The following is a 25927-nucleotide window of genomic DNA, read 5'->3' as shown; positions in this document are numbered from 1 at the left end:
ATAGGTCTGAGCCGGAAATGACAAGTATACGCGCATTGACCTGTAAATGGCAAGGCTTCCCGTATTCTCTTGCGCCGAGATTGTCGCTCGATACCTGCAAGAGACTAACAGAATTGCGACTGACACTCGGCCGCGTGTTTCTGGTGAGCTTCAATGTGCGTGTTGGAGCTGGACTGAACATTACACGATTGCGAAATGGTTTGATGATGCGAAATACTCCTGGCTGACCAAACGCACGTCGACTCTTCGCTTGCCTTCATCCTGCCGTCTTTGCACTTCTTCCAGCAGGTCTGCGGTAGCTTTGGCGTTGGTAGCGATGCTCTCGAGACTGCGGATGGCTTCAATGATCCATCTTCGTTCCTCCAAGTCGTCTTCTTCGCACCCCCACATCATCAGTGGCCACAAGACATTGACCGGCAGCGACTCGTCTGCCTGCGCCATCAGATGCGTCAGACGCTTTATATTCATTTTAGCATTTATTACATCCTTGGTTTTCGGGTACTGCACGTATGCAACGCGATGTAAGTGTATGAACGACGCGTAGTAGTTTGCAAGGTAGGTCCGGAAACTCCGTGTGAGTGCGCCTGCTAAGTTCTTGGCTAGGTGTTTTTCGGTGAGGTTTCCAGCAACCGCATGATCCATCAATGCTGGTCTCTGGCCGTAAAGTGCATGTAGATCCTTGGAGATTTGTGCTGCGATGGCCATCACTTCAGTCTCATCCTGAACCGTGCCGCGTGTACGACGCCACGGGTCAATGCGTGTGATGCGACCGGCGAAGGACTGCACCTTTTGATAGAACATGATACCGGGATGATATAACACGTCAAACAGAATTTCCTCGATTTCGGTATCCGACGTGTCCGGATCTGACCCGGGATTGGCCGCAGGCGACGCATCAAAGATGGTCTCGTCTGTGTCAGCCAAGAAGAGTCCTTCTCCACCTGCTGTTGACACAGCGCGCGCGTCAAGTAGGCGCATCCATGAGATGAGTCGGCGTTCCGGTGCTGAGAAGGTGGTCTTGCTGGCACTCTTAATAAGTGTATAGGCTTCGCGTAGGTTCGTATGGGCTCGTGGCAGCATTTCCGTAAGAAGATCGGTATAGGTCAGCAGGAAAAGGGCAGCGAGCATGTGTCTGAGGTCACTGTCCTCGACTACTCGCGTCTTTGCTAGGCAATTCGCTACCTGTCTGGATGCGGTGTCATACAAAGGCCTCCAGTCTGCCTTGGCCATGTCGTTACCCAGCCCACTGCGCTGCATCTGCATCGCGGCGAAAGCCATGATGGCACTCTTGACGATGGGTGACTCTGCAGCCAGAGTGGCAAAGAATGCCCGGGTAGATGCCCATTTGGGACCAGTTTCTACCGGCGTCAGGATGGGTGGCATGAGCATCTGGAGAAATGTGTGCAAGAGGTAATCTTCGTTCGGTCCATTCGACGCGCCCTCGGCGGAGAACGGCGAGGTCGAAGCTGGATCAGGCTGGTGAAGTCTACGCTCTGGCAGCTCATGCACTTCATTGCTCGCAGAAGACGTTACTCCCAGGGTCTGACTTGAAGATCTATGAGTCGGCCGGGACTGGTGAATGGACTGCGAGACCGGGTCCGAATGTGTTGCTACGCTCGCGAAAGACCCGGTGTCAGTTGGCCATGAGCTGGGACTCAACAGCATAGCTTCGTCCCAGGTACCCAAGCTCAACGGCCCGGATAGGTCAAAACCGAACCCGTACCCTTCCAAGGGTAGTGGACCAGAAAAGAAGGGCTGGTGCTGGCCAGTGTTGAATGACTGGGATGGATTGGTAGTGCTACGAGCCTGCGTGCGGTTCCAAGTGCAGTCGAGATTCAGTCTTTCGCAGTGTCCACATCTAGGCCTCTGCTCGTTACATCGCACTTTCCGCCTCCTATGTCGATGAGCGTTGTTGGGGAGTAACGAAGAATTTCCGCGTACCTGCACGCATTGCAGCCGTTTTTTGAACGCGCAGGGCGTGGTTGGGCTGGCGAGGATTCAGACACAGGCGCCGAAGGCACCAAGGGTGGCTGATTCGGTACAGGCGGCTGCGACATGAGCAATGATGGATTCTCGATTCGAGATGGAGATGATTCTGATTGCGATGACTAGGGTAGAACCGTTTTATGTATGCTGCACAGCGGAGTAATAGTATGTGTGTGGGGGCCAATCAGCTCAGGCGCTATCTCGGTGTTTATGCGCGAGTGGAGCAAAGGAACGGTCGCGGCGCACGCCTGATCGAGATTTGCGCATCGTCACTGTGACACTGTCTCTAAACTGTACTACCGGTGCTATATAACGCGAAAACGTGCCGTACTCGTGCCGTTTTATCCTGTCAGTTCCACGGGTCACTGACGTAGATTACAACGACATTTCCAGGGTACAATAACCTAAATACACTCAGTAACATGGGCTTCTCCATTGCGATGTAGACGGTTTGCGACATCCTTTGAATGGGACTATTTTCGCATATCTATGAAGCTCCAAACACATCTACTCTTGCTTCGCCGATGTCCGCTCCCGTCGCCAAATCTTCACAGGCATCTCCCCCAGGATCCAGTTCATCGTCTCCAGCCGCTGAAGCTCCCAATTCGGACTACTCAGCGCAAAATCATACCGCCTCAACACACTCGCCAACACCACCGTCTGCTCCAGGTACGAGATGTTGCGTCCGATGCAGCCTCTTGCACCCGCCGAAAAGGCCAGGAAGTAGGGCTGTAAGGCCTTGCCTTCTTCACCCAACCAGCGCTCCGGTATAAACTTGTCGGCGTGCGGGAACACGGACTCCTGCCGATGCGCAACATATGCAGACATGGCGACGGAGACTCCGCCCGGAATGTAGTCACCCAGGATGTTGACGCCTTCGGCTGGCGTCTGTCGCGGGAGTCCGTGGGGTGTCGGTGGGAAGAGCCGGAGCGATTCGTCGAGGCATGCACGGAGATATGGTAGGTGTTTTACCCTGTCGTAAGCGACCACCCCATCGCCTTCCTCTTCATCGTCTTCCAGTGCCGAATCGATCTCTTGCACCAACTTCATCTTGATATCCGGATGCTTGATCAATTGGTACATGACATTGGCCATCGCAATCGCTGTCGTAGCAGACCCGGCGTTCATCATGATGCTCACTTCCGCGACGATCTCGCCCCATTCCAGGTTGTTCGGATGGCCGTTCTTGTCTTCCATCAGCGTTTGGAAGAAGTCGTCGAGCTTCTCCCCTGCCCTGTACCGCTCCAGGCGCTTGTGGGCGAGTTGAACCGGTACGCCCTCCCATTCGTTCGCATAGTCGCTCATGCGCTTGTAGAAGGGGATGACGTTCGAGAGTTTGTTGATGAGCGGATACCAGTCGTATGGCCAGATCAACAACGACTGCTTCCGAGCTGTGTTGTAAAGTGCTGGTCTGAAATCACATTCGTATGTCGAGCCGTCTGTCCTCCGTCCAGTAACCCTGTCGTGGCCCCGATCGAGAAATCCAAGCTTGTCGGAAAGTCCAATATCGGCGATAGCGTCTAGCGTGAAGAAGTTCGTCCACTTCCGATAGTCGAGGTTCACGTCCTCAGGCTTCGGTAGCTGTCCAGGAGACAATGGTGAGGTGCAGCACTCGTCAAAGTACTTCAGTAGCTTCTGCGTCTTGTCGGCTACCTTGTGCTCCCAGCCCTCCAGATTCTTGATTGCATACGCAGAGCTCATCAACTTCCTCTTCCGCGCATGATCATGCTTGTCGATGGCATCCGCAAGATGGTAATGCGAGCCTGCAGTGACAACGTACGATCCATCCTTGGTACAGGGAGTGTTATGACCGTAGATATCTTTCACAGCTCGAAGGTCGCCATACGAGAGGAAGTTGGGGCCCACACGAATTACTGGATGCTTTCGATGTAGTTTCTCAAGGTAGGTGGACCGCGCTCCGCCGTGCGCAAGCACCATGAACGGGATCGAAGATATGCCCGAGAGCGGGTGCATGTTTGGGTAACGCCGAAGACCTGAGATGTCAGTCGATGTTATTGTTGTACTTGATGGCTGACATACCATTCACATCGCGGAAGTAAACGACTACAGGATAAATAACAAAGTAGAAAAGAGCGCACGCGCCTAGCGCAGCAGCATACGGAATGGAAATGACCGCTGGAGACATCTTGAGTCGCGATCAATACAACAGCGACGTTGAAATTAATCTCATCAGCAGCTTTGCGTAGTGATAGTATACATTGTGCGATTGGAAGTTTACTTAAGTGCTCGTCGTGGTATCTCACTGCCCGTTGACGCAGCCGCAAAAGTGGATGACCGCATCCCAAGTTTACCAAGAAGGGTATGCTTCGGAGAATGACGGCCTATTGCGGAATGCATTGCTACGACCGGTATATGCGGGCTTGCAAAGTTAAACCGGGAACTACGCGTGGACACCAACTGACAGCTAAAGTGTGGGGTAACGCGGGGATGCCATAGTTTACTCGCGTCATGATCAGCACTGCCACGAGCGTTCAAGCATCACAACGGACTACCGAAAGCGTCGTGCCCAGAAATGTTTGGTTGTTATCGAAAAATCAGGTCTGGCAGTCATGCCCGAGAACGATGGGTTGGTGCAAGTACTTGTGCGGCTGTCATCAGTGGCCCACGTGCTCTTGACTAGTTGAAGGATACCATTTGCTTCTCCCTGGCTATATCGTCGCCTCAGCCTGTCAAACCTTTGGAGGCTATTTTGCTTCCTTCTGTTATCATGGATTCACTTGCTTTACCACTTGACATGTCAGAGTTGAGGTCACAACTCAATCCTCTTCTGCAAGCACTCAGCACAACACCGGTGTTCAGCAGTTTGAAGCCCTCGACTGCAGCAGACGGACTAGCTGCATTTCTATTTCTTCTTACATCGCTCGGGTACATCACTCGTGGTCGCTTTTGGGACAGGCCAGACCCGAACTACCATGTAAGGAGAATATCTCCACGCGACTTTGCATCCTTGATGTCACAGCATTACTGACCATGCTGTTATTATAGGTGTATTTTGAGAGACCACAGGTCGAAGAGGGCTTCTCAGACGGGAAGACCAATTCTACGCGCGACGTTTGCCAACGCCTCGACGAGGGCGGCTACCATTGCGTCATCTTTTGGGGCTCACAGTCTGGTACATCAGAGCGCCTCGCCGAGAGCCTGGGCCGAGAGTGCGGCGCGCGCTATGGAGTGAATGCCTTGGTTGCGGACCTATCCGATTACGATGCCGAAAGTATTGCGAGGATCCAGAACAAGTATTTCGCCATCTTCATCCTGAGCACATATGGCGAAGGCGATCCGAGCGACAACACTACCGGCCTTTGGGATTGGATCAAGCGGCTAGGCGACGACAACATTCGGCTTGAGAGCTTGCGATACCTGGCATTCGGTCTCGGTAATAGCAACTACAAATACTACAACAGGGTCCTCGATGTTGTCGCCGATGCCTTAGATGCTGCAGGCGCTACTGCGCTGATGCCACGGCAGAGAGCCGACGATGCCAATGGTGGCACAGAGGAGGACTATCAAGCATGGAAAGATGATGTCTTCACTCTGCTTGCTCAGATGGGGTTCGAAGAGAAGGCTGTCACTTACGAGCCGACGATGAGGGTTGATCTCGCCGTCGTGAGCCCTGGTCCCGAAACAAATTCCGTCACCTCGGTGCACCACCAACGATCTGCCTTGAACTCAGCCATAGTTCCTTTGACCATCAAACACTCCCGCGAGTTGTTCGTGTCGGGGGATCGCAACTGCGTGCACTTGGAAGTGGATCTGGGCAATACGGACATCGTGTACAAGACTGGGGATCATATCGGCATCTGGCCCGTCAACCCTGAGGAGGAAGTCAACCGACTGCTCGACATACTCGGCTTGCAAGGCCGTAGACACGACTGCCTCACCGTAGCACCGAAGAGCGGTTCCGACAAGCCAAAGATACTGTCGCCGTGCACGCTCGAGACAGCTTTCCGCAATCATCTAGAGGTTTGCGCGCCTGTGGCTCGGAAGGCTGTGCTCGACGTTGCTCAGTTTGCGCCCACCCCTCAAGCCAAATCGAAGCTCCTCGGCATTGCGCAGGACCGTGGGCGTTACGAGCGGTTCACGTCTTCTGCACACGTCACGTTCGCTCGGCTGCTCGAGCTTGCCAGCCCTGATGCTGCGTGGACCTCGATACCGCTCGCTTTCGTTATCGATAACTTGCTGCCGCTTCAGCCGAGATACTACTCCATCTCTTCGAGCTCCGTAACGTCTCCCCGGCGCATCGCAATCACCGCACTAGTAGTCAATAAGACGATCACGACTGAAGACCAGTCAACAACCAATATTCCTGGCCTGACGTCCAATTACCTCTTATCGGCATCCAATCTTCGCCCGGCCGGGAATACGCCAATTCCCACCTATCACCGCTCAGTCGGAAGTGGAGATGTCCAGGGCCAAACAGTTCTCGCGCACGTGAGGAAGTCGAAGTTCAAGCTGCCCATCACATCTTCGACGCAATTGATCATGGTCAGCGCTGGTACCGGCTTTGCTCCTTTCCGTGCGTTTCTCCAGGAGCGCGCCAAATTGCATGCGATTGGTAGGCCGATTGGCAAGATGTTGCTGTTCTTCGGATGTCGGAACCAGGAGGACTACATCTACCGTGACGAGCTGGCAAAGATGCAGGAACAGCTCGGGGAGAAGCTAGAGATCGTGACTGCATTCTCGCGAACGCAAGGGCAGCGCAGAGTGTATGTGCAGGACCGGGTGGCCGAGCACGCGGGCAAGGTGCTGGGCATGCTGGAAGGAGGGGCCAACATGTACATCTGCGGCAAGGCAAGCATGGCCCGGGAGGTGGATATGAGGCTTGGAGAGGCCGTCCAGGGTGCGCAGGGTAAGACCGAGGCCGAAGTCAAAGCGTGGGCTGACGGGCTGAAGAAGAGGGGCAAATGGAAGGCGGATGTTTGGGGGTGATTTCGGTTGAGATGCTGTTTACCATAGCGCGTTCGTACGAAGGGAGGGCCTCCCCACTTTTACCAATTTACCCCTGCCAAGCCAAGCAACACGGGCAGAGCCCATCCGCGCCCCAACGGCAGCTTGTGCGCCAGTTATTCCGCCACCTTTTGCTCACACCTCAAATTTTCATACCTCTCTTTGCATAGCAGTCAACAATGGATGTCGCTCTGGAACTCCTGGATCCTCTTGTCCTGGACAAAGCCTACGCATGGGCTCTCCCCTCGCCCGGCTTCAGTGTAGGGAACTCTTCGTTTTCAGACTTTTCGGCCGCTAGCACAGCGCCTGCGTCCCAATGGCCACGCGACAACATTTACCGTCAAATTCTATCGATTCTCGTCATTACTCAGCTCGGCGCGACTTCTCTCTACCTCTTTTTCAGCTCGCTATCCTACTACCTTGTCTTTGATCGCCGGCTCGAGTACCATCCACGCTTCTTGAAGAACCAAGTCTCCCAAGAGATCAAATCATCGCTCTTCGCCATCCCCTTCATCAACCTTTGTACCCTGCCAATTTTCCTCGCTGAAGTGCGCGGCCACAGCTTGATCTATACCAACACGAGCGAATATGGCTGGCCCTGGCTGGTGGCTTCGGCCGCTCTGTACATGGCTTTCAATGATTTTGCCATTTACTGGATTCATCGCCTAGAACACCACCCTAGCGTATACAAGTACATCCACAAGCCACACCACAAATGGATTGGTAAGTGTCCCCGGTCCCTTTCAGATGTCTTGCATTTTTGTCGCTCTCAATAGCAATGCTGACTTCAACAGTTCCTACACCATGGGCTGCGCTAGCCTTCCACCCGCTTGATGGGTTCGTCCAATCCTTGCCATACCAGTGAGTATTTTCTAGGCCATTTCCTCAAAACCTCATTGCTAAATCTCAAAAGCATCTTCGTGTTCATATGCCCAATGCAGAGGCATCTGTACATGGTCCTCTTTGTTGCTGTCCAAATTTGGACCATCTTCATTCACGATGGCGATATGATTACCGGCCATTGGACAGAAAAGTGGCTCAACAGCCCCGCCCATCACACACTGCATCACATGTACTTCACAGTCAACTACGGACAGTACTTCACCTGGGCCGACACCTACTTCGGCTCTCACAGGGCGCCGCAGCCAGAGCTGGACCCTATTCACGATGCGCTCAAGGTCATGCGTGCGAAGGGCTTAGTGGACGAGCAGGGCAACCTCATCAAGCACGCCAAGAAAGAGTAGACGAGTCACGATATCACTTCCTGGGGGAGTTCATGAGTTTTATAGATTTCTTTGAGGAGACAAGACGAGATATGGCAGATCATTGGTTAAAGACAGCCAACTAGCTTCTCAGGCCCTCACTTTTTGGACCTGCGGGTCATTTTGGTATGATAGATCTCCTCGTTACAGCGAGAACCTTATAGCAATATCTAATGTTAATGTAATACCAAGAAGCGCTCGCTCATACCAACACTGTCATTGATGAACGATTATGCCGACCTGATGGTGTTTGAGTAGCATTATCAATCAACGATTGCATGAGCACGAATGACACTCCAACGCCCTAAATCACACATAGTTACACACGTGGAGAAGCTTTGGCTCCAATTGAGAAAGTTGTTGCTTCCGCTACCCCGACTTTTTTCGTCACGTCACATCGCAAGATTCGCGAATCCAACAAGTTCGTCAAAAGTCGCCTGGACTTCGGTAACCTTCTATCGGCTTTGTGGTATTCCCATAGGACGGGTCGGGCGATATCCATCCGATCGCAATGTTGAAAATGGCAGGCCCGCAGGACACGGCCTTTTGACTCCGAGCCTTGGCGCCCAACGTAGAAGTCTATGCCGCAAACTTCCTATCCCCGACAATCCTCAGCCGCACGCGCGACCAGCGTTCTCGATCCGCCATGCCCGCGTCAACCAATGTGCAGCATCCGATTGAGCTGTCAAGCGGTTCCAACACGCCGGTCTACCCTGTTCTCTAGGCTCCTCCCCCGCATTTCCCCATGCACCCCAGCATTGCGAAGCGAAGAATGACGCATACCCGATAGGTTTGCGGAGACATGCGAGTAGAAACCTGGGGAAGGTGTTGCCAGTATGGTGCGACGGATCCCAACGTGGCAATCCAGGTCAGCCTGCGAGAGCATTTCGCATCGAGCTTGGTTGCGCGTCGTGCCGGCCATTGTCGGAGCGCGACCTTGAGGCTACACGAGTAGCATAAGTAGCACGCGATATCTCCTGGAGTATGGCTTGAAGTATCGCAAGCTCTCGAGCCTCGTCTGTCATCATCACATTGTTGACTCTGATCATCACATCTGGAACATTGTCCAAACTCCTCACCACTGCCAATTACAGGTCAATATGGCTCAAGACTTGAAGAAGGCTGATGTTTTCAACGAACGGTCGTCCAGCATCGACAAAATTGAAGATATCACGACTGCACGCGAACATGCGGATCAGATCGCAAATCTCTCTGGCATCGAAGCTACAGCTGCTTCAAAGGCTGCTTGGCTAATTTCCATGACTGTTTCTCTCGGTGGCCTCCTTTTCGGTGCGTAACTCTATTCCTAAGTTGGATTCTGAGATCCGACCTTGCTGACTTTGTCGAGGTTACGATACTGGCTACATCTCTTCGGTGCTCGTGACTATTGGCTCATCTCTCGGCCACGAACTCACGTCCTCCGAGCAGGAGCTCGTCACATCACTCACCTCTGGAGGTGCCCTCGTGGGAGCCGTCATCGCTGGTATGATTGCCGACAAATATGGTCGCAAGCTGCCAATATTTCTGGCATGCGGCGTCTTCGTTATCGGCACCATACTCCAGACGGCTGCGTATCACCTCCCACAGTTCGCGGTAGGCCGCTTCGTCGTAGGCCTGGGTGTTGGCTCGGCGGCTATGATAGTTCCTCTCTACATATCCGAACTGGCGCCAGCCAAGTATCGCGGCCGGATGATCGCCTTCAACAACATGAGCGTCACCTTTGGCCAGTTTCTTGCGTCATCCATCGGTGCCGGCTTCGCACAAGTCGGAGGCGCCAACTCGCAAGCCTGGAGAGCAACAGTTGGCATCGGTGCGGCACCCGCCATCCTCCTTGCCGGTCTTCTGACTCTCTGCCCCGAGTCTCCCCGCCAACTAGTCGCACACGGGAACGTGGACCAAGCCAGTATTGTCCTCACGCGCATCTACCCAACATCGACCGAAGAGCAGCGACGCGCGAAGATCATGAGCATTGAGATGAGCATCAACGAAGCCACACAGACTATGGTGGATGATTCGGTGTTCAAGACTTTGGCCCGTATCTTCACCACAGCGTCCACTTTCCGCGCCGTTTTTACAGCATGCACGATCATGGCCATTTCGCAACTGTCGGGCTTCAACACACTCATGTATTACTCAGCGACGCTCTTCAAGATTGTCGGCTTCAACAACGCGACCGCTGTCGCCATTACCGTTTCCGCTACGAACTTCATCTTCTCGCTCGTCAACCTTGTCATTGTCGACAAGTTCGGCCGCCGTCGCATTCTCTTAGTAACGATCCTGGGGATGAGCGTCTGCCTTGTCATCGCTGCCGTCAGCTTCTCTTACATCCCGATTGATCTCCGCACATTGGCTGTTCAGAGCGAAGAGATTGGCTGGCCAGGTTATGTCCTCATTGCCACGATCATCATCTTTGTTGGCTTCTACTGTAAGTACCCTCACTATGCTGAAGTCGTTTTTGTCTTCTCTTCCGCTATCACTAGACCAGTGCTAACTTCAATCAGCTAGTGGTGTGGCTACCGTGGCATGGATCGGGACCGAGCTGATTCCTATGGAGGTCAGAGCTGTTGGAACGATGTTGAATACGGTCACATGCTGGAGTACCAACATCATCATCGCCTCGACTTTCCTTTCCATGATGAAAGGCATCACCCCATCAGGGGCCTTCGGCTTCTACGCAGGCATCTGCTTCGTCGGCTGGCTATTCGTTATCTTCTGCTTCCCTGAAGTCAAGGGAATGCCACTCGAGGCCATCCGCGAAGTGTTCGAAAACGGATTTGGCGTCAGATATGCGAGGAAGTGGCAGAAGGAGAACAGGGAGTTTGCCAAGATCAATGCAGGCAATTCACAAGCCTTTGGTCACTAATCAGAAGTTTTCATGTATGGATGACATGAGGCTGGTGAGTGGGTTCTTTTCATGTGGATATTTTAGTTGTGCTTGGTATGTCGCTTCGCGCGACGCGACGAATACATCGATGTGCTTCATCTTGCACAGGTCCTAAGCACACATGTAGCATGCATGCGGTGAAGTGATGAGATAATATCTCGGTGTTGGTATCAAGTCCCCTAACCAAGTACCACGGTTCCAACACCGGATCCCCCAGCCCGTACCCCTACCAACCGGCTCCCTTACCAAGCCAACATATCAACAACACATGCAAAACACTCCTCTTTCCAACCCCTCCAGTCATCTCCGCCTAAACGCACAAGCAAAGTCATCAAGATGCGCAAAGCAAGCCTCATCGCCATCCTCGCAACCGCCATCACCAGCGTAACAGCCATCGACAAAATCGGCCGCTCATCTTCCAGCTGCATCGCCTACGCCGTCACAGATGAGGCCTGGACAGAAAACAACATGAGAAGACGGCGAGTCGTATACGATACCACGAAGAGCATTCTGCATTACGATCAGACCATGTATAGCATTGGGTGGATGTGGTCGAACGAGAAAGAAGGTGTGTATTCTACCATATCCCATCGTTTGGAGATCGGCTACTGACTGTTGGCATTCATAGCATGCAAAGCTCGTACGGTAGATACCGTCGTGTACTACAACGGCATCGTCGTTCCGGCAGGCGCATATGTTATCGACAGCAGCGAGATACTGAGTGAAGATGGGGATCGCGCGCATCAGTGTCTTTTGGATGTGTTCCGGACTACTTTGGGAAACAACCTGAACTGCACGGTATAATTTGGGTGTGGAGTTTAGGTAGTGAGGAGAGAAGGGCTTGGCATTGAATCTAGGGGGTTGGGGACTTGGAGTTACATTTGCAGACTATTGAACGCGGAGGTACATTTTGGATGGGATGTGTTGCGCTTCGAAATAGACGGACAAGCTTCTTCCTACACCTCCCACCTCTTCGTGTTATCTCCACTCTTCACCTGCAAGTAGTTTCCAGCAATCGGGGCTTTGAGCCTAGCATCCACAATGAACTTTGGCCAGTCAATGCCGAAGCGGCTGCTAACAGCCTGTTGATGCGCAGCCGGGACCGCGAAGTTTGCCGGCTGCTCATGCAGCAAGAATACGTAACGATGAGTGGGAGGCGCGCCAGCGGGTGGCGCAGGACCAAAGTACGACGAAGGTGTTGTGGCTGTAGTAGTGAGGACTGATGTGCCGTTCTGCTTGGTGCCGGAGGGCGTGTAATCCTGCAGAAGGGCATGCAGGACGGTTGATGCACGGCCGTTCTGGGTGACATCGATGTCTGAGCAGTGTCAGTGTGTTGCGTTTTTGATGGTGAGAAGGGAGAATACCGATCATTGCAAGCAGGTACTTTCCGCTGAGTGTTGTGTTGGTGAGACCAATGACAGGGGCCTTTGCCGTGGCTGCTTTGCATAAGTATGGCATATTCTTCTTCGCATATCGGGCTCATACTTGATTTCTTAACGATGAGACCGGGACTGATGTACTGGGTCCCGTAGTAGACATCCAACGTTGCATTGGTGGCAGGAGTGAACCCCGAGGGCGTGGTCTGCGCGGTGGCCGACACAGCGAGGACCAACGAAGATACAATTGTCGTGAACTTCATTTTGACACGTTTTTAGTAGGAGTGATAGATATCAGGGTCTCAGATGGTGATTTTCTGAGAGCAGTCGACGAACAACATCATAAAGGCCCCACTGTGACATGATGTGGTCTGGCGCCTCCACTACAGCCATGCTATCGAGATGCGGGTGCTCTGCAACACGTTGAGTACAGGCCAAGAGAAATTTAGAAAGGCAGGATGTTTATAGATGAGGCTTGAATCTAAGCGAATCTGATATGTTGCAGGCTGAAGGGGCCTTCATTCCGACCCCTGTCGCCCCCGCAAACTATACATACGTGTTATCGGCACTTGACTTGCGTGTCTTTCTAGCCGTCGCAAGCCATTTTCCAGTGTTGAATCTCAGGATGAAGCCCTACCTCGCTCTTGCTATAGGCCTGTCTGACATGGCTTTGGCGTGGTCACATGATAGACGAGCCCAACTTGATGTCCCAGCTCCGGGTACCCAATTATATCAGCTGCGGTCCTCATCGTACGTCTAGTCCTTTGGAATCTTCTATATTGGGTCGCTGACTATCGCACACAGCGACGATCCGTCCCTGGACAGCCAATGGGTGTCTCTGCCAGTCAGTTCTTTGGACATACGCACCTACGTGCTCAGCGACAGCCGGGATGCCGCTAGCAGCTTCTATCTCGTGAAGTACAATGCAACGAACACGTGGGAGCTTCATGCGGCCGAGGATGGGGATGGACAGGTGGTGTTGCATAGTCGAAATCAGTCTAGCGAACTCCTATACATGAGCGATGTACTGCGTCCGGGTTTGACCGACGTGCTTGAGGGAGAGCTGGCGGAGTGGGGGGTCTTCATCTTGGATAACAACATCCTTGATGTTAGAGATGGGAGTGCGCTAACGGAAAGGTCTTTCGTAGCTGTGCACCCGGAAGCTGAAGGTGGTGTGTATGAGATTGCGTTGTATGATGGTAAGTGCTTTCCTTCGAGCGGCCGGACTTTGATGATGACACGGTTCAGGACACGGCACTGCTTCTTTGAGGACGCTAACCGGTATTGAACTGAACTTTGTGAGGCTCCCAAGGACTTGAAATTGTACATGGTAAACTCAAGTAATGTGACATCGTCAAGGCAGCAAGTGGTTCTGGCTGTTGGTGTTGTTTGTCTGTGCGGCTATCGATAGCGACTTCCCAAAAATCCAACTCCAATCTTGGCATCCCACCAACGCCGCTCCCATTGTCGACAATCCACCAGCCCCGCCCCTGCGCCCGCCGCCTACACACTGCCCCGATATCAGTCTCTACTACTCTCACCATGCCGGGCGCCAAGACCACGCTGCTCATCGAGGGCACCTTCGAGGAGCTTACCGACGAGTTCGCACAATACATCGACAGCCTCAAAAAATCCCAGGGCGATGAGAGCGCCAACCTCCAGGGCGAGAGCGCGGACCTGCTCAAGGAGAACAAGAAGGACGATGTGCTCAAGAAGCTCGTCGTCGGCAGCCAGGCGCTGAACCAGGCGCCCGAGAAGGGTACGGCTCCATCAATGACTCGAGGGGTCCTTCTGATGGAGAAAACACCGGGCTAACAATGAGTGCGCAGAATTTATCGCGGCCTACAACCTGCTCATCCACCTCGTAAACCAGTCGCCAAATGTCTCCATCTTCATCCCCAAGATGTGCCAGAACCTGAGCACGCCCATCTCTTCGTCGCCTCTGAACGGTGGTGGTCTTGCGCTCTCCATCCTCAGCACCATCTTCAACACCACCCAGCCGGACAGCGAGACGCGCTACCACGTGCTCCTTGCCATTCTCCGTGTCATTCGCGCCACATCAAACTTCGAGACACTGCGACCACAACTCAAGCAGCTCGACAGCTGGATAGCTGCATGGAAGACTGGGGAGGAGGATTCGCGCAAGCTCTACCTTGCTGTGAGCGACGTCGCATCGGACGCAGGCGAGGAAGAGCAGGCATACACATATCTGCTACGCGCACTCAGGACATTCCCTTCAGAGCAGGCTTCGTCCCCAGAGGCTCGCGAGCTCTCTCTTCGCGCCCTCAAGTCGGCCCTCACACACCCGACCCACTTCGATTTCCAAGATCTCACCGATCTCGACTCGATCCAGGCCCTCCGTAACTCCGACCCCATATACTTCCAGCTCCTTGAAATCTTCAACTCCGATCTCCTGGATGACTACAACGACTTCAAGGACGAGCACGATGGCTGGGTTGAGGAGTCCGGCCTTGACGCCGGTGCCTTGAACCGCAAGATGCGCCTCCTCACCCTTGCGTCCATGGCTGCTTCAGCGGGCCAAGCCAGGTCGCTACCTTACGAGAGGATCGCAAAGGCACTACAAGTACCATCCGAGGACGTCGAGATGTGGGTCATTGACGTGATCCGCGCTGGTCTCGTCGAGGGCAAGCTCAGCCAGCTCAACCAGACCTTCCTGATTCACCGTTCAACATACCGCGTCTTTGGCGACAACCAGTGGAGAGAGGTAGCCTCAAGGTTAGATTTGTGGCGAAACAGTCTGCAGGGTGTTCTGCAGGTCATCCAGCAGGAGAAGCAGAGGTTCGCGCAGGAGAAGGAGGAGGAAGCAAACAAGGCCGACCAGAAGGCCGATATGGCGTCGCGGTTCGGCGGAAGGGGCGGACAGAGGAAGCAGCAGAGGGCCATTGATGACGATATGGACTAAGTGGTTACGTCGTCTTGGTGCGCGTTTCTTTCTTTCAAAAGGGGTCGGCTTGGGACGGATGCATTATGAGGCTTTTCAGGTTCATGAACAGCAGCCCTCGAGCTGCATGATAGACAATGCAATTCAGATATATTGATTCTTGGGCGTCTCCCCATAGACTATGAAGCCTGTGTCTGCACAAAGGTGATGTTGATGGGCTTGACGCCACGCTCCTTGAGCTTCTCCACAACGTCCCGGTAGACCTGGTCAGGCTCCTGCTCTGCGTTGATCTTGACAACCCTATCCTGCGACTCAAATTCATTGACCACGGGCATGCTTGTCTCCACGAATGTCCTGAAGCGCTTCTTAATACTCTCGAGGTTGTCGTCAGCGCGTCCCGATGTCTCGCCGCGGACGAGGAGTCGCTTCTCCATGACAGCTTCGGAGCACTCGAAGAAGATGGTGAACTTGGAAGGGCAGACGGAGCGCTCGAAAGCGTGGGCCTGGTCGAGTTTGCGCGGGAAGCCTATCATGTTAGACCATGGACTGGAAAGTAGCTGCATGGGTCATCATACCATCAATCAGGAACAGTTTTCCGTGGTTCTCTCCGCTCTCCATGCTGGCCTCCATTGAGTTCTCCAACAGCTGAACGGTAACCTCCATGGGCACAATAGTGCCTTCCTTGATGTACGTCTTGATCATCTCGCCGAACTCGCTGCCCTCGCGGTTCTGCTCTTCGCGCAGCAGATCGCCAGCAGAGAGATGCTTGAAGCCATAGTCACTGACGAGCTTCGTACATTGCGTACCCTTTCCGGCACCGGGGCCACCAAGGACGAAAAGGACGGTCACTTCGTCGCTGGACCAGCGGGGAGACTCGCGCGAACCCGCGGCAGTCTTTTCAATGGCAGGCATCTTTCTAGTGGGGATGTGAAGGCTTCACTTGTCCTTTGCCGCTGGGGGAATGGCCTTGAATAGGTCCTTTGGGTTGGTATCCCTCGCCTTTTCGCTGATCAATTATCGCGTTGAACAGGTATGTGCCTAGTCCCAATATCGCGAGGATGGGCCAGACTTTGAGTGGGGATTTCGAGGGAGGTGTTCGGATGTGTGTCGGAGGCTGCAGAGGTTGAGATAAGAGGTCAGTGTATGCGTCGCATGTATTTTGTATCATCTCTACTCACTTCGTTCGGGCCGGTTGGTTCGCCGGGTTGACGGAGGCGAGATGCGTTTATCCTGGAGGAGGAGAAGGCGCGAGCTGCAAGAAATTGAGGCTGGCGAAGGAGGATACGTTGGCGCGAGATTAGCGAAGACATGATGGTTAACATGGCGGTATGCAGCAGGGGCGACTGTCGTGGCTGCCCGCAGTTGCTCTGATCACTAGCCCAAACGCGACTAGCGTCCACGTACGATATCAGGGCCCAAGCACCCAGGCTCCACCTCCAATGTTCCATGGTTCCAATACAGACACAGACTTTCACCAGCTCGGTGGCATCTTGATACTTGCTAACAAACATTTCCGGCTAATTCACTAGCACAGCAAAACATTGTCTTACAAGCTTCCAAGCTTGTCAACCCGGCGGTCATGACCGGAACTAGTCTCTTCTCCCGCGCTCACAAGCCAAGAGTGTCTCCGCCCAAGAAGATGCGCGGCTTCCTCGCCTTGCCCGGTGAGATCAGGAACCAAATATACGGCTACTACTTCGACTCTGAGTGTCGCTGTGAGATTGCCAGCAAAGGATCCCGACTCACGGCGCGAAAGCCGCCGCCGACTGTCAAGTTATCATCAAATCTGATTGCTACGAAGAACACGACAACTGCGCCCACTGCTGAGATAAAAGCTACTCTTCCTATCGTGGTCCGCTTCTCGAGATCTCTTGGCAAATATAACGCTGTTCAAGGTCTCCGAACGAACTGGCCAGGCTCGCTATGTGCGCTAAGTCTTGTTTGCAAGCAAGTTTATGCAGAGACAGTGAAGTTGCTCTACCAAAACACGACTTTCGTCTTCGATGCGCCAAAGCGGATGACAAACTTCTTCAAATATGCCTCGTCCATCCACTTGGGAAGCATTACCAAATTGCATCTCCACTACAGTACTTATGGAAATCCAAACAAGACCGTGGACGTAGTTTGGCAAGAGAAGCATCATCAAAGTTGGTAAGTATGGTTGCGATAGTGACGGACTTTGACGTTGTCCGGTATGCTACACCCAGAAATAACTAACGCCATGTTCACTTTCAGGCAGCGAGCTTGCGAAGCCGCCTCGAAACAGCTTACTGGCTTACGCGAACTTGAGGTCTGTGTAGAGCTTCACCATGGCCCTCGAAAGATCAGCCTGCGAGAGAAATGGATGACACCTCTGCTTCATTTTCGTCGGCTAGCGTCTCCAAAGAAAGCCGCGCGCGGGACCGCGAAGCCACCACCGCTTGATCAGCGACAGCCAGGTCTTCTGATCGTCAAGGTCAAGTTTCAGCATCTTTACGCCAATTATGCGTCGTATGCTGGTCTCCGCGGATTGGATCAGGCAAAAAGGGAGTTGTACATACTCTTCGGGCAGGCTATCGGTCTGGCAATCACAGGGGCGACGGAAGAAGCGGCCCTGTCTGGGTTCAGAGAAGCGTATGAGGGGAGGCATGCACGGTATCAACGCTATCTCCCATCCTCTTGGGCGGGTCCGTAAGGTTCCCGAAAACATGGCCGTGCCGGGTGTTGAGAACGTCGGTCAAAGAGAAGTTTGGGGGGTTGAACATATATTCAGAGGGACCTGATGTGGGCACTCTATGTGCCACTTGGTATTGCATTAGAGCATCATCCTCATGCATATGAAGGCATCAAATATGCTCACAACTCATTACTGGATATAGATTGATGGTCTTCATTGACATTCACTAAATTCTATGGTCTACGCAATGTCTATCCTCTAAGTGATCGCAAATTTCCACTGCCATATAGTCCAGCAAAACACGACTCTCAGATCTAACTACAAATCACTCAGCTCAAGCGCTAGGGTTCTGCTTAGTAGCCTCATCATCGACTTGCGCCTTATTCGTAGCAATCTCCTCTTCAACCTCAGGCGGGAAGTCACCAGGTACGATACCAAAGACACCGACATCACTACGACCCATACCGCCACCCTTCTTCTCCGTCTCCTCGCTCTCCTTCAACACGAAGAACCCAGGGTTCTTCTTCATCTCCTCGCCGTCGAACTCAAACACACGCCAGTCGGCATTGAAGAACATGCGGTTGCATACACCTGTACGCAGGAAACCCGAATGCGAGACAACAGCAATGACTTTCTCGGGGCGGGAGTAGAGATCCTTGAGACACCTCTGTCCACGTGCTAGGATGGCCTTTTCGGTGAAAGCATACGGGTTCTTGGATCCACCGGTGGTCTTATCTGGGAACGAAGGGTCGACGACGGAGAAGTCGTACTGGGGGAATTCCTTGGAGATCTCATCGATGGGTGTTCCCGTGTCACACGGCTTGTCTGCGTTTTCTTGCCAGTTCGCGTCGGGGATTACTGCAGTGCATATCAGTATTAGTCGCATATACATAACACGTCTTGCTCGGTGACATTGCTCTTACCCTTGGTGCCTTTCTTGATAAGCCAGTCCAGCCCGATAGTGGCAGTCTGGAGCGTCCGCCTTTGAGCGCTGACAACGATGAGTTCAACTTCATTGCCGATCTTGCTCTCTTTCAGACTCTCATGTAGCTCGCGACATTGCTGCTCGCCCAGCTCAGTAAGTGGAGGGTCCCTGATAGACCAGTCGCTGGTGGCATTGTGTTGTGCCTGAGCGTGGCGAATGAGTATGAGAGTTGGCGGCATGATGATATATTACAATTGGATAAGAAGAGTGTATTTGGATGGTGGGATAGACGCGTGACGTAAGATACTTATGGATGGAATTGTTGAATGGTTTTCAAAATCGGATTGCAGGGTGACGCGCTAGTGGGGCGGATGTACCTGCATGGCGAATCTGGAATCGTCGATGACGCAGTCAACTGTCAATCCAGAATTGGCAGGAGCGACGAAGCGAGCTTGAGAAGCGGGCCGAACAAGAAGATGATAGTGCTAGTGCTTGACTTTCGTAAATGTTGTTCATTGATCGTGAAAGGCAGTGAGAGCCGCTCGTTATGCATGTAGACCGTCTACGCGGTGTTGTGCAGTCGTCGTCTACTCTTCCATTTTCTCCTCCTCCTCGTCATCATCGTCGTCTCCTTCCAGCGCCTTCTTTGCCAGCTTCTCAGCTTCTTCCCGGATGTCCTTGGGCACTTCCTCGTGCCTGCCCTTGGTAGGACCGTCGAGACTGCTGATCCATGTCATCTCAAGCTCAAACTCCTTGTCCTTGTTGTCATCGTGTGCGACGTAGATGATGCGTGCTGCCTCCTTGACACCCTCCTCCAGTGAAAGATTTCCCTCGGAGAGATTGAGTTTCTCGAGCTCTGACTTGGCGACCTGGCGGCCCTTGCCTGTAGCGGCACCGTAGTAGCCCTGTACACGTTAGTTCTTGAACATATTTAGGTCAAAAGGGTCTTCATACCCAGTATAGACCGCTTGGCTCAATCATGTAGAGCGATGGCCCACCGTGCTTTGCGCCTTCTTTCTTGCCTCCTGAGCCAACAGTAGGCCCTGATCCGACTTGACCATCTACTGGTAGCTCGGCCTCGGAGTCCCAGCCTGCAAGGATGGCGGTTATACCAAAAGGACGGACACTCGAGTAGAGAGTATACGCTTGGGCATAGCTTCCCATGCGGTCGGCGAGAGACGAAGAGGGGATGGGTGCCTTGTAAAGCTGCCGCCATTGGGCTGCCTCATCGCGGGCACGGGAGACGAAGTGGCGACCATCGGGGAGGAGACCGGAAGACACAATGCCCATGTTGCGGTCCACAGTTGCTATCCGCTTGTTCGCGCCGGGCTTGAGCAACTTGCTGCTGACGAGCTTCTCCAGAGCGAGTACGACGCCATCCTTGCACTTGATGCCGACCGCTGTGCCACCGTTCTCTACTGCCTTGACCGCGTATTCGACCTGGAAGTTTCGACCGTCGGGCGAGAAGACCGAGTTGGACAGGTCGTAACCTGTACCTATTGACGTCTACGCCATGGTTAGATCGACTGGGGTGCTTCAGCTGTTACGGTGGGGTGTTTACCATGGTGGGCGGTGTGGAGACTGAGAAGGGCGCTTTGTGTGTTCCGGGCGATCAAATGGACCGCAGATTCTAGGGAAGCAATTACGGGATTGTCAAAGGTTGGCAGTCGTGTGTCTCGGTGTTGATGATTCTAGGCAATGGTGTATCTGCGCAAGCTCCAGGTAGCTCACTAGCGCGCGTGCGTGCCAAGGCCGACACCTAGAGGCATCAACCCGCGTACGTGAACAGCAACTCGCGAGCATTGCAACTCTCGGTCCTCCTTGCTTCGTCCAGAACTGTTGGCGCGATCCGCCTCCTCGTTGCTGGCGCTACTGGTGTGTTCGCTGCCTGCTGTCCCGGCTTCTTCCGTCTGGGCCTCCAATTGCCCGCACCTCACATCCAAAAGTGCATACGCCCATACACATTTGATGAGTTGTCGTCCCAAATCGACCACTATTTGCAAGCTCTCAAGACACATCATTGGCTGCCAGCAGACTAGCCGGACAGGTTGGGTTTCAGCTTCGTCACTAATTGGATGTGGGCGACAAAATTATCAGAATCATCCCGCCTACACGCATGACCCCGACAGCACGCTATACTCAACGGTACATAAAGAACCACCATCACGCTGCTGCGAATTTTCTTCTTGCCCCCTCTTCACTGCTGACTTGGTTCAAGTATATTTGAATACCTTTCCGTTTGTTCTTGACTCATAAAGGCACCCTTTGTCATCCCCCGCCGATTGTCGTCAGCGCCCAACGCAAGCGCGGACAAGTACGATTCCAAGTTTCCATATACTAGCCAACGGCGAATTCTGAGCTCGAGTCTACAAGGTCTTTCAACGATATAGTCCATCACTGTATGCGCCTTTGTCGACTCCTCGCCTAATACAATACTTGAACCTCCGTCTTCCAGAACTTGCCCCTCATCCGCTTGCTGTTGAGACCCTAGAGGACATGCAGCCCATGCTCCTGCACCACTGCGACTGCACTCACGACACGCCCATCTCATTCAGTCCTTACGCCTTTTCTCAGAACATCTCTTGCGCAAATGTAAGCTCGTTCGTCTTCGGCGCTGGTAAAGACTAACGTTACGTCATAGTGCGGCACAATATCTACGGGCATCAACGTTCAGGGGAAAGCAGCAGAAGACGCAAACATGCAACAGGATGAACTTACTCGGCTGTTCTCAGCAAACATGAACTTGTCCCAAGGCAACCCACAGCCCATGCAACCACAGATGCAACAGGAACAACCAGTGCAACAACAGCAACAGCAAGAAGAGGCTCCCAAGCAGATCGTCTACGCTTCTCAACACTACACTCATTCATATCATGTACCTACCCGCAGTACCTCCGAGCCAGCCTTGAAGACACACATCGAATCTTCGGACCTCGCTGCCGTACTTTTGAGGAACAGTATTGATCCTTCTCTTCTGTTCCCTTCCCAGATCGATCTCTTCCAGAATGCAGACGACGATCAGCGGCTACGTCTCCTCGAGCTCTGGCGTATATCTCCTCCATCAGGTCGTCAAGGACATCCAGCAGGCGTGGATTACAACATGTCCCGACAGCTCTACGATTGGCCACCTACCAGTCTCGCACAGGAGGAGGCCATGGCTAAGCTGAGATATGAGAGACAACAGGCGGAGTCCGCCCAGCAAGAGGCTATCCAGCAGCACCAGCAGCAGTTAGATCAGAGCATGGCGGCAGCAAGCGCTGAACCATACATGGCATCAGGCTACGAGATGATGGCTAGACGCGAATACGAGGAGTCATGCAGAGGCGAGAATGCGTTGAAGGAGTCGACCAAGTACAACCAGGCCACCGATCCAGTCTACAACAACACTGGCAGCAGCAACGGCCTCTGGCAGAAGAATGTGGGCAGCGTAGCTGACATGGAGAACACTTACGGAGCATACGCATATGCACGAGAGTATGGGCTGCAGGGTGGTTATGGCGACGAGGAGATGGTCATGTGAAGCGTCCTCTCGTTATGCCGGGCCTCGAGGATAGCTCAGGATGGATTGTTAAGCGTGTGCATGCATATGTGCATATCGAATTTCCTATATTATACCCAGAACTAGTTGTACACACGAACAGTAACGTGGGAGGTCTGTCAAGGATGAGATAGTTCAGTCAGTAGGATACCCGGACATCACTACTTTGTGATTAACCAATCGAGCCATGTCTAAACCTCGTTACATGGAAGAAGAGAACAGTGTCCATGATATTGTACATTTGAGCGGGATACTCTATTTCTTCGCCTTTCCACTGGGCCACTTCTTCCAACCTCTTCCGTGACCCTTCTGCTTCCATTCCTGGATCAAAGCCGGCATGTTCAGCATGGCCTGTCTCCTCATCTCCAAGCGTCCCTTCAGTGTTCGCTCCCAAAGCTTTCCCTTGACCTTCTGTCCTTCGCCTGTGCCCTTGACTTGCAATCCTCTTTCTACCCGCCGCCTTTCCTTCTCACCAGGCTTCTTCACAGTCCATGGCAGTAGGTCGACGACACCATGCTCCGAGGCAAGCTTAACAAGATCGGCTTGTTTCCGTAGACCATACGCGGGGGAGTGCCACCGTCCAGTTGCGAAGTTCTTGTGTGGGAGGAATGGATTTGGGTAGGGCAGGTCGTGTGCTTCTGGTGGTATGTTCGAATTTGAGGGCGCATTTGCGGGTCTTGCGATGGCCTCTGGCGCGGATGTCTCGGTCACGGAGGCATTGGGGTTGGTTGGTGGGGTTGTCGATATTGTGCTCGGGGTTGCGTGTGAAGTCGGTGATGCGAGTTGAGATGACAGACTGGGGAAGAGCGATGGTGGCGGGTACTTTTGGAAGAAGCGCAGTAACCGCGGGGGCAGCGACTTTGCGATTTCGACAGACGTTTGGGCGCTCATGGTGGGTATCTTGTGGGTTGCGCTCGATGTGGGCGTGTCTGTTGGTGCATCTCAAAAGTTCGGTGCCAAGAAGGCGGTTTCGAGCTAGGTACGAGTGTCCAGGGCGGCCCGGGGAGCTCGCGCCTCCGCGTAACACTGTGAGCTGCCTGCCCAGCTGAGTACATCACAAGCACCCACAACACCACCGTTTCCCACATACTCCGCAGAGCTCTACGTCCCCGTCTGCTACTGTATTTGCCAATCGAGGGGCATCCCACATCACACACACAGCCATGGTAAGCTGCCCGCAGTCAACTTGGAGTCCATAGCTAATCGCAACAGTCGTCACCATTCTCAATAAGTACGCCTCCACCAAGAACCACCCCGCATGCTCTTCTAATAACTTGAACAGACGGTGGCGCCTGCGTGGCCATGGTGGGCAAGGACTGCGTAGCCATCGCATGCGACCTGCGTCTCGGCATGCAAGCCCTCACCGTGTCCAACAACTTCCCCAAGATCTTCCAGTACGGCGACGTCTTCCTAGGTCTGACCGGCCTCGCCACCGACGTATCCACCGTATCAGACCTGTTCCGCTACAAGGTCAACATGTACCGCCTCCGCGAAGAGCGCAACATCAGCCCCCAGACCATGGCGAACCTCGTCAGCTCAAGTTTGTACGAGAAGCGCTTCGGACCCTACTTCATCAGCCCCGTAATCGCCGGTATCAACCAGACAAGCGGGAAGCCCTTCATCTGCGGATTCGACAGTATTGGGTGCATCGACTTTGCGAAGGATTTCATTGTTAGCGGAACAGCAAGCGATCAGCTGTTCGGTACATGTGAGGGACTGTGGGAGCCTGATCTAGTGAGTTATATCAGTACGTGGTATTGGGCTAGGCTAACATCGTGATAGGGCCCCGAGGACCTCTTCGAGACAATCTCACAGGCGCTGCTCAACGCTGTCGACCGAGACGCACTTTCAGGCTGGGGCGCACACGTATACATCATTGAGAAGGACAAGGTCACAAAGCGGTTACTCAAGGGCAGGCAGGATTGAGGTGTTGTACGGCACGTGGTGGCATATAATCATGTTTATGAGCTATGAGGAATGCTACAGGCCGCCGGGGGTCTACCTCGAGGCTGTGACAGGAAAATGGGAACGACCAAACTATCTTATGATACGTACGCGGAAGCACCCCAAATACGCCAATCTGAATAGTAGACGGCTAGACTTGGCCTCTGAATCAAAGTATCTCCAAGTCCACATATAATAATCCATGGTACAGCTCCTTCCTCGGGCTTGGAAGCCCGAAGGTAACAGTACCCAGCATCGGACTATCGGTTGGACCGGCTCTACCCCTGCGTATCAAGGTCTACCTATTGTGTGTGACACTACTCCAAGGTGGTTCCCTAGATGATACCTGGGAACCACATCATGCAGTGGGGCCAGGGTACTATCGATAGCAGCCACGCACGTGATCTGGTGTTGCCTTAGCGTACATGCACCTTATAGTTCGCGCGAATCCTCCTCCGCAAGTCCACGAACCGTGACCCCCGCGAAACGAAGATGACTGCCGCCGTTCCGCCCCCAGCTGCTCGCAAGCAGCCACCGAGTATCGACGACATCCTCAAGGCCAAGCGCGAGAAAGAAGCGGCTGCCGCAAAGCCAAAGTTCATACCGAAGGCCGAGAGAGAGCGCATCGCGCTTGAGAAGCGCCAGAAAGAAGTTGAAGAGGCGCAAAAGAGGCGAGAGGCTTCGAACGGAGACAGCGACGCATGGAGACATTCGCAAGACAACAACCGCACAAATGGCCACAACAGCCACAACGGCTCGTCCTCATTCGTACCCACGGGGCCGCGCTCGATGCGCGATGCGCCGACTGGACCGTCGTCCATGCGAAACGATCGCAGAAATGGAGACATGGCGCCTCCTCCACCGCCGGATAAGAAGGGCAACAAGCGCCCTGCTGACGACACCGAGGCGGCCTTGATAAGGCAAAGATACATGGGCGCGGAACAAAATCAGTCGACGTTCTCGGCCAAGAAAAAGCGCAAGAGGACGACGGAAAAGAAGTTCAATTTCGAGTGGAACGAGGAGGAGGACACGAGCCACGATTACAACCCCATCTACCAGCAGAAAGCTGAAGCAAGCTTCTTTGGGCGCGGCCGACTAGGCGGCTTCTCTGAGGAAGTCACCAGCGCAGCAACAAAGAAGATGATCGATGCGATTATCGAGCGAGACCCGGAACATGGCAGAGAACGAGCTGAGCAGCTACTTGAAATGGAGCGACGGCGGAAAGACAGGGGCGGTCGCGCACAGTTGGACATGCACTGGAGCAAGAAGAAGCTGGAGAACATGCGAGAGCGCGACTGGCGCATCTTCAAGGAAGACTTCAGCATTGCTACCAAAGGAGGCGCAATACCGAACCCTATGCGCAACTGGGGTGAGTCAGGGCTTCCGGAGAAGCTCTTGCGCATCGTGGACGAGGTCGGCTACTTTGAGCCCTCACCTATTCAACGTGCGGCTATACCTATTGCTCTGCAGTGTCGCGACCTGATCGGAG

The 25927-nt window shown here is 53.5% G+C and overlaps 14 protein-coding genes across 14 annotated transcripts; 7 read left to right on the top strand and 7 right to left on the bottom strand.

The window, feature by feature from the left end:
- Positions 1-180: 180 nt before the first annotated feature.
- Positions 181-1514, bottom strand: J4E83_007305 (uncharacterized protein; the record flags this gene model as incomplete). The annotated part of the gene is made up of 2 exons (XM_049334210.1): positions 181-1486; positions 1510-1514. The coding sequence occupies 2 exons, from the start codon at positions 1512-1514 to the stop codon at positions 181-183; spliced, it is 1311 nt and encodes a 436-aa protein (XP_049186552.1).
- Positions 1515-2493: 979 nt separating this feature from the next.
- Positions 2494-3960, bottom strand: J4E83_007304 (uncharacterized protein; the record flags this gene model as incomplete). The annotated part of the gene is made up of 1 exon (XM_049334209.1): positions 2494-3960. The coding sequence occupies one exon, from the start codon at positions 3958-3960 to the stop codon at positions 2494-2496; it is 1467 nt and encodes a 488-aa protein (XP_049186551.1).
- Positions 3961-4714: 754 nt separating this feature from the next.
- J4E83_007303 (uncharacterized protein) lies at positions 4715-6933 on the top strand (the record flags this gene model as incomplete). The annotated part of the gene is made up of 2 exons (XM_049334208.1): positions 4715-4921; positions 4993-6933. 2 exons carry the CDS (start codon positions 4715-4717, stop codon positions 6931-6933), a joined length of 2148 nt encoding a protein of 715 aa, XP_049186550.1.
- Positions 6934-7130: 197 nt separating this feature from the next.
- Positions 7131-8195, top strand: J4E83_007302 (uncharacterized protein; the record flags this gene model as incomplete). The annotated part of the gene is made up of 3 exons (XM_049334207.1): positions 7131-7674; positions 7746-7812; positions 7865-8195. The coding sequence occupies 3 exons, from the start codon at positions 7131-7133 to the stop codon at positions 8193-8195; spliced, it is 942 nt and encodes a 313-aa protein (XP_049186549.1).
- A 1118-nt stretch (positions 8196-9313) lies between these two features.
- J4E83_007301 (uncharacterized protein) lies at positions 9314-11076 on the top strand (the record flags this gene model as incomplete). The annotated part of the gene is made up of 3 exons (XM_049334206.1): positions 9314-9503; positions 9562-10638; positions 10715-11076. 3 exons carry the CDS (start codon positions 9314-9316, stop codon positions 11074-11076), a joined length of 1629 nt encoding a protein of 542 aa, XP_049186548.1.
- A 977-nt stretch (positions 11077-12053) lies between these two features.
- Positions 12054-12736, bottom strand: J4E83_007300 (uncharacterized protein; the record flags this gene model as incomplete). Its single annotated transcript, XM_049334205.1, has 3 exons — positions 12054-12412; positions 12462-12533; positions 12583-12736. 3 exons carry the CDS (start codon positions 12734-12736, stop codon positions 12054-12056), a joined length of 585 nt encoding a protein of 194 aa, XP_049186547.1.
- A 1279-nt stretch (positions 12737-14015) lies between these two features.
- J4E83_007299 (uncharacterized protein) lies at positions 14016-15396 on the top strand (the record flags this gene model as incomplete). Its single annotated transcript, XM_049334204.1, has 2 exons — positions 14016-14232; positions 14303-15396. 2 exons carry the CDS (start codon positions 14016-14018, stop codon positions 15394-15396), a joined length of 1311 nt encoding a protein of 436 aa, XP_049186546.1.
- A 158-nt stretch (positions 15397-15554) lies between these two features.
- J4E83_007298 (uncharacterized protein) lies at positions 15555-16287 on the bottom strand (the record flags this gene model as incomplete). Its single annotated transcript, XM_049334203.1, has 2 exons — positions 15555-15901; positions 15951-16287. 2 exons carry the CDS (start codon positions 16285-16287, stop codon positions 15555-15557), a joined length of 684 nt encoding a protein of 227 aa, XP_049186545.1.
- Positions 16288-16695: 408 nt separating this feature from the next.
- On the top strand, positions 16696-17530 carry J4E83_007297 (uncharacterized protein; the record flags this gene model as incomplete). The annotated part of the gene is made up of 2 exons (XM_049334202.1): positions 16696-16701; positions 16910-17530. The coding sequence occupies 2 exons, from the start codon at positions 16696-16698 to the stop codon at positions 17528-17530; spliced, it is 627 nt and encodes a 208-aa protein (XP_049186544.1).
- Positions 17531-18365: 835 nt separating this feature from the next.
- J4E83_007296 (uncharacterized protein) lies at positions 18366-19195 on the bottom strand (the record flags this gene model as incomplete). Its single annotated transcript, XM_049334201.1, has 2 exons — positions 18366-18889; positions 18955-19195. 2 exons carry the CDS (start codon positions 19193-19195, stop codon positions 18366-18368), a joined length of 765 nt encoding a protein of 254 aa, XP_049186543.1.
- A 348-nt stretch (positions 19196-19543) lies between these two features.
- Positions 19544-20520, bottom strand: J4E83_007295 (uncharacterized protein; the record flags this gene model as incomplete). The annotated part of the gene is made up of 3 exons (XM_049334200.1): positions 19544-19861; positions 19911-20462; positions 20518-20520. 3 exons carry the CDS (start codon positions 20518-20520, stop codon positions 19544-19546), a joined length of 873 nt encoding a protein of 290 aa, XP_049186542.1.
- A 932-nt stretch (positions 20521-21452) lies between these two features.
- J4E83_007294 (uncharacterized protein) lies at positions 21453-22476 on the top strand (the record flags this gene model as incomplete). The annotated part of the gene is made up of 2 exons (XM_049334199.1): positions 21453-21548; positions 21598-22476. 2 exons carry the CDS (start codon positions 21453-21455, stop codon positions 22474-22476), a joined length of 975 nt encoding a protein of 324 aa, XP_049186541.1.
- Positions 22477-22749: 273 nt separating this feature from the next.
- Positions 22750-23385, bottom strand: J4E83_007293 (uncharacterized protein; the record flags this gene model as incomplete). Its single annotated transcript, XM_049334198.1, has 1 exon — positions 22750-23385. One exon carries the CDS (start codon positions 23383-23385, stop codon positions 22750-22752), a length of 636 nt encoding a protein of 211 aa, XP_049186540.1.
- A 411-nt stretch (positions 23386-23796) lies between these two features.
- PUP3 (proteasome core particle subunit beta 3) lies at positions 23797-24420 on the top strand (the record flags this gene model as incomplete). The annotated part of the gene is made up of 2 exons (XM_049334197.1): positions 23797-24228; positions 24277-24420. 2 exons carry the CDS (start codon positions 23797-23799, stop codon positions 24418-24420), a joined length of 576 nt encoding a protein of 191 aa, XP_049186539.1.
- Between the last annotated feature and the right edge of the window lie 1507 nt (positions 24421-25927).

Source organism: Alternaria metachromatica, assembly GCF_023757995.1.
Source record: "Alternaria metachromatica strain BMP 0045 chromosome Unknown scaffold_18, whole genome shotgun sequence".
Taxonomy (NCBI): Eukaryota; Fungi; Ascomycota; class Dothideomycetes; order Pleosporales; family Pleosporaceae; genus Alternaria; species Alternaria metachromatica.
This window is presented reverse-complemented; position numbering and strand designations above follow the sequence as displayed.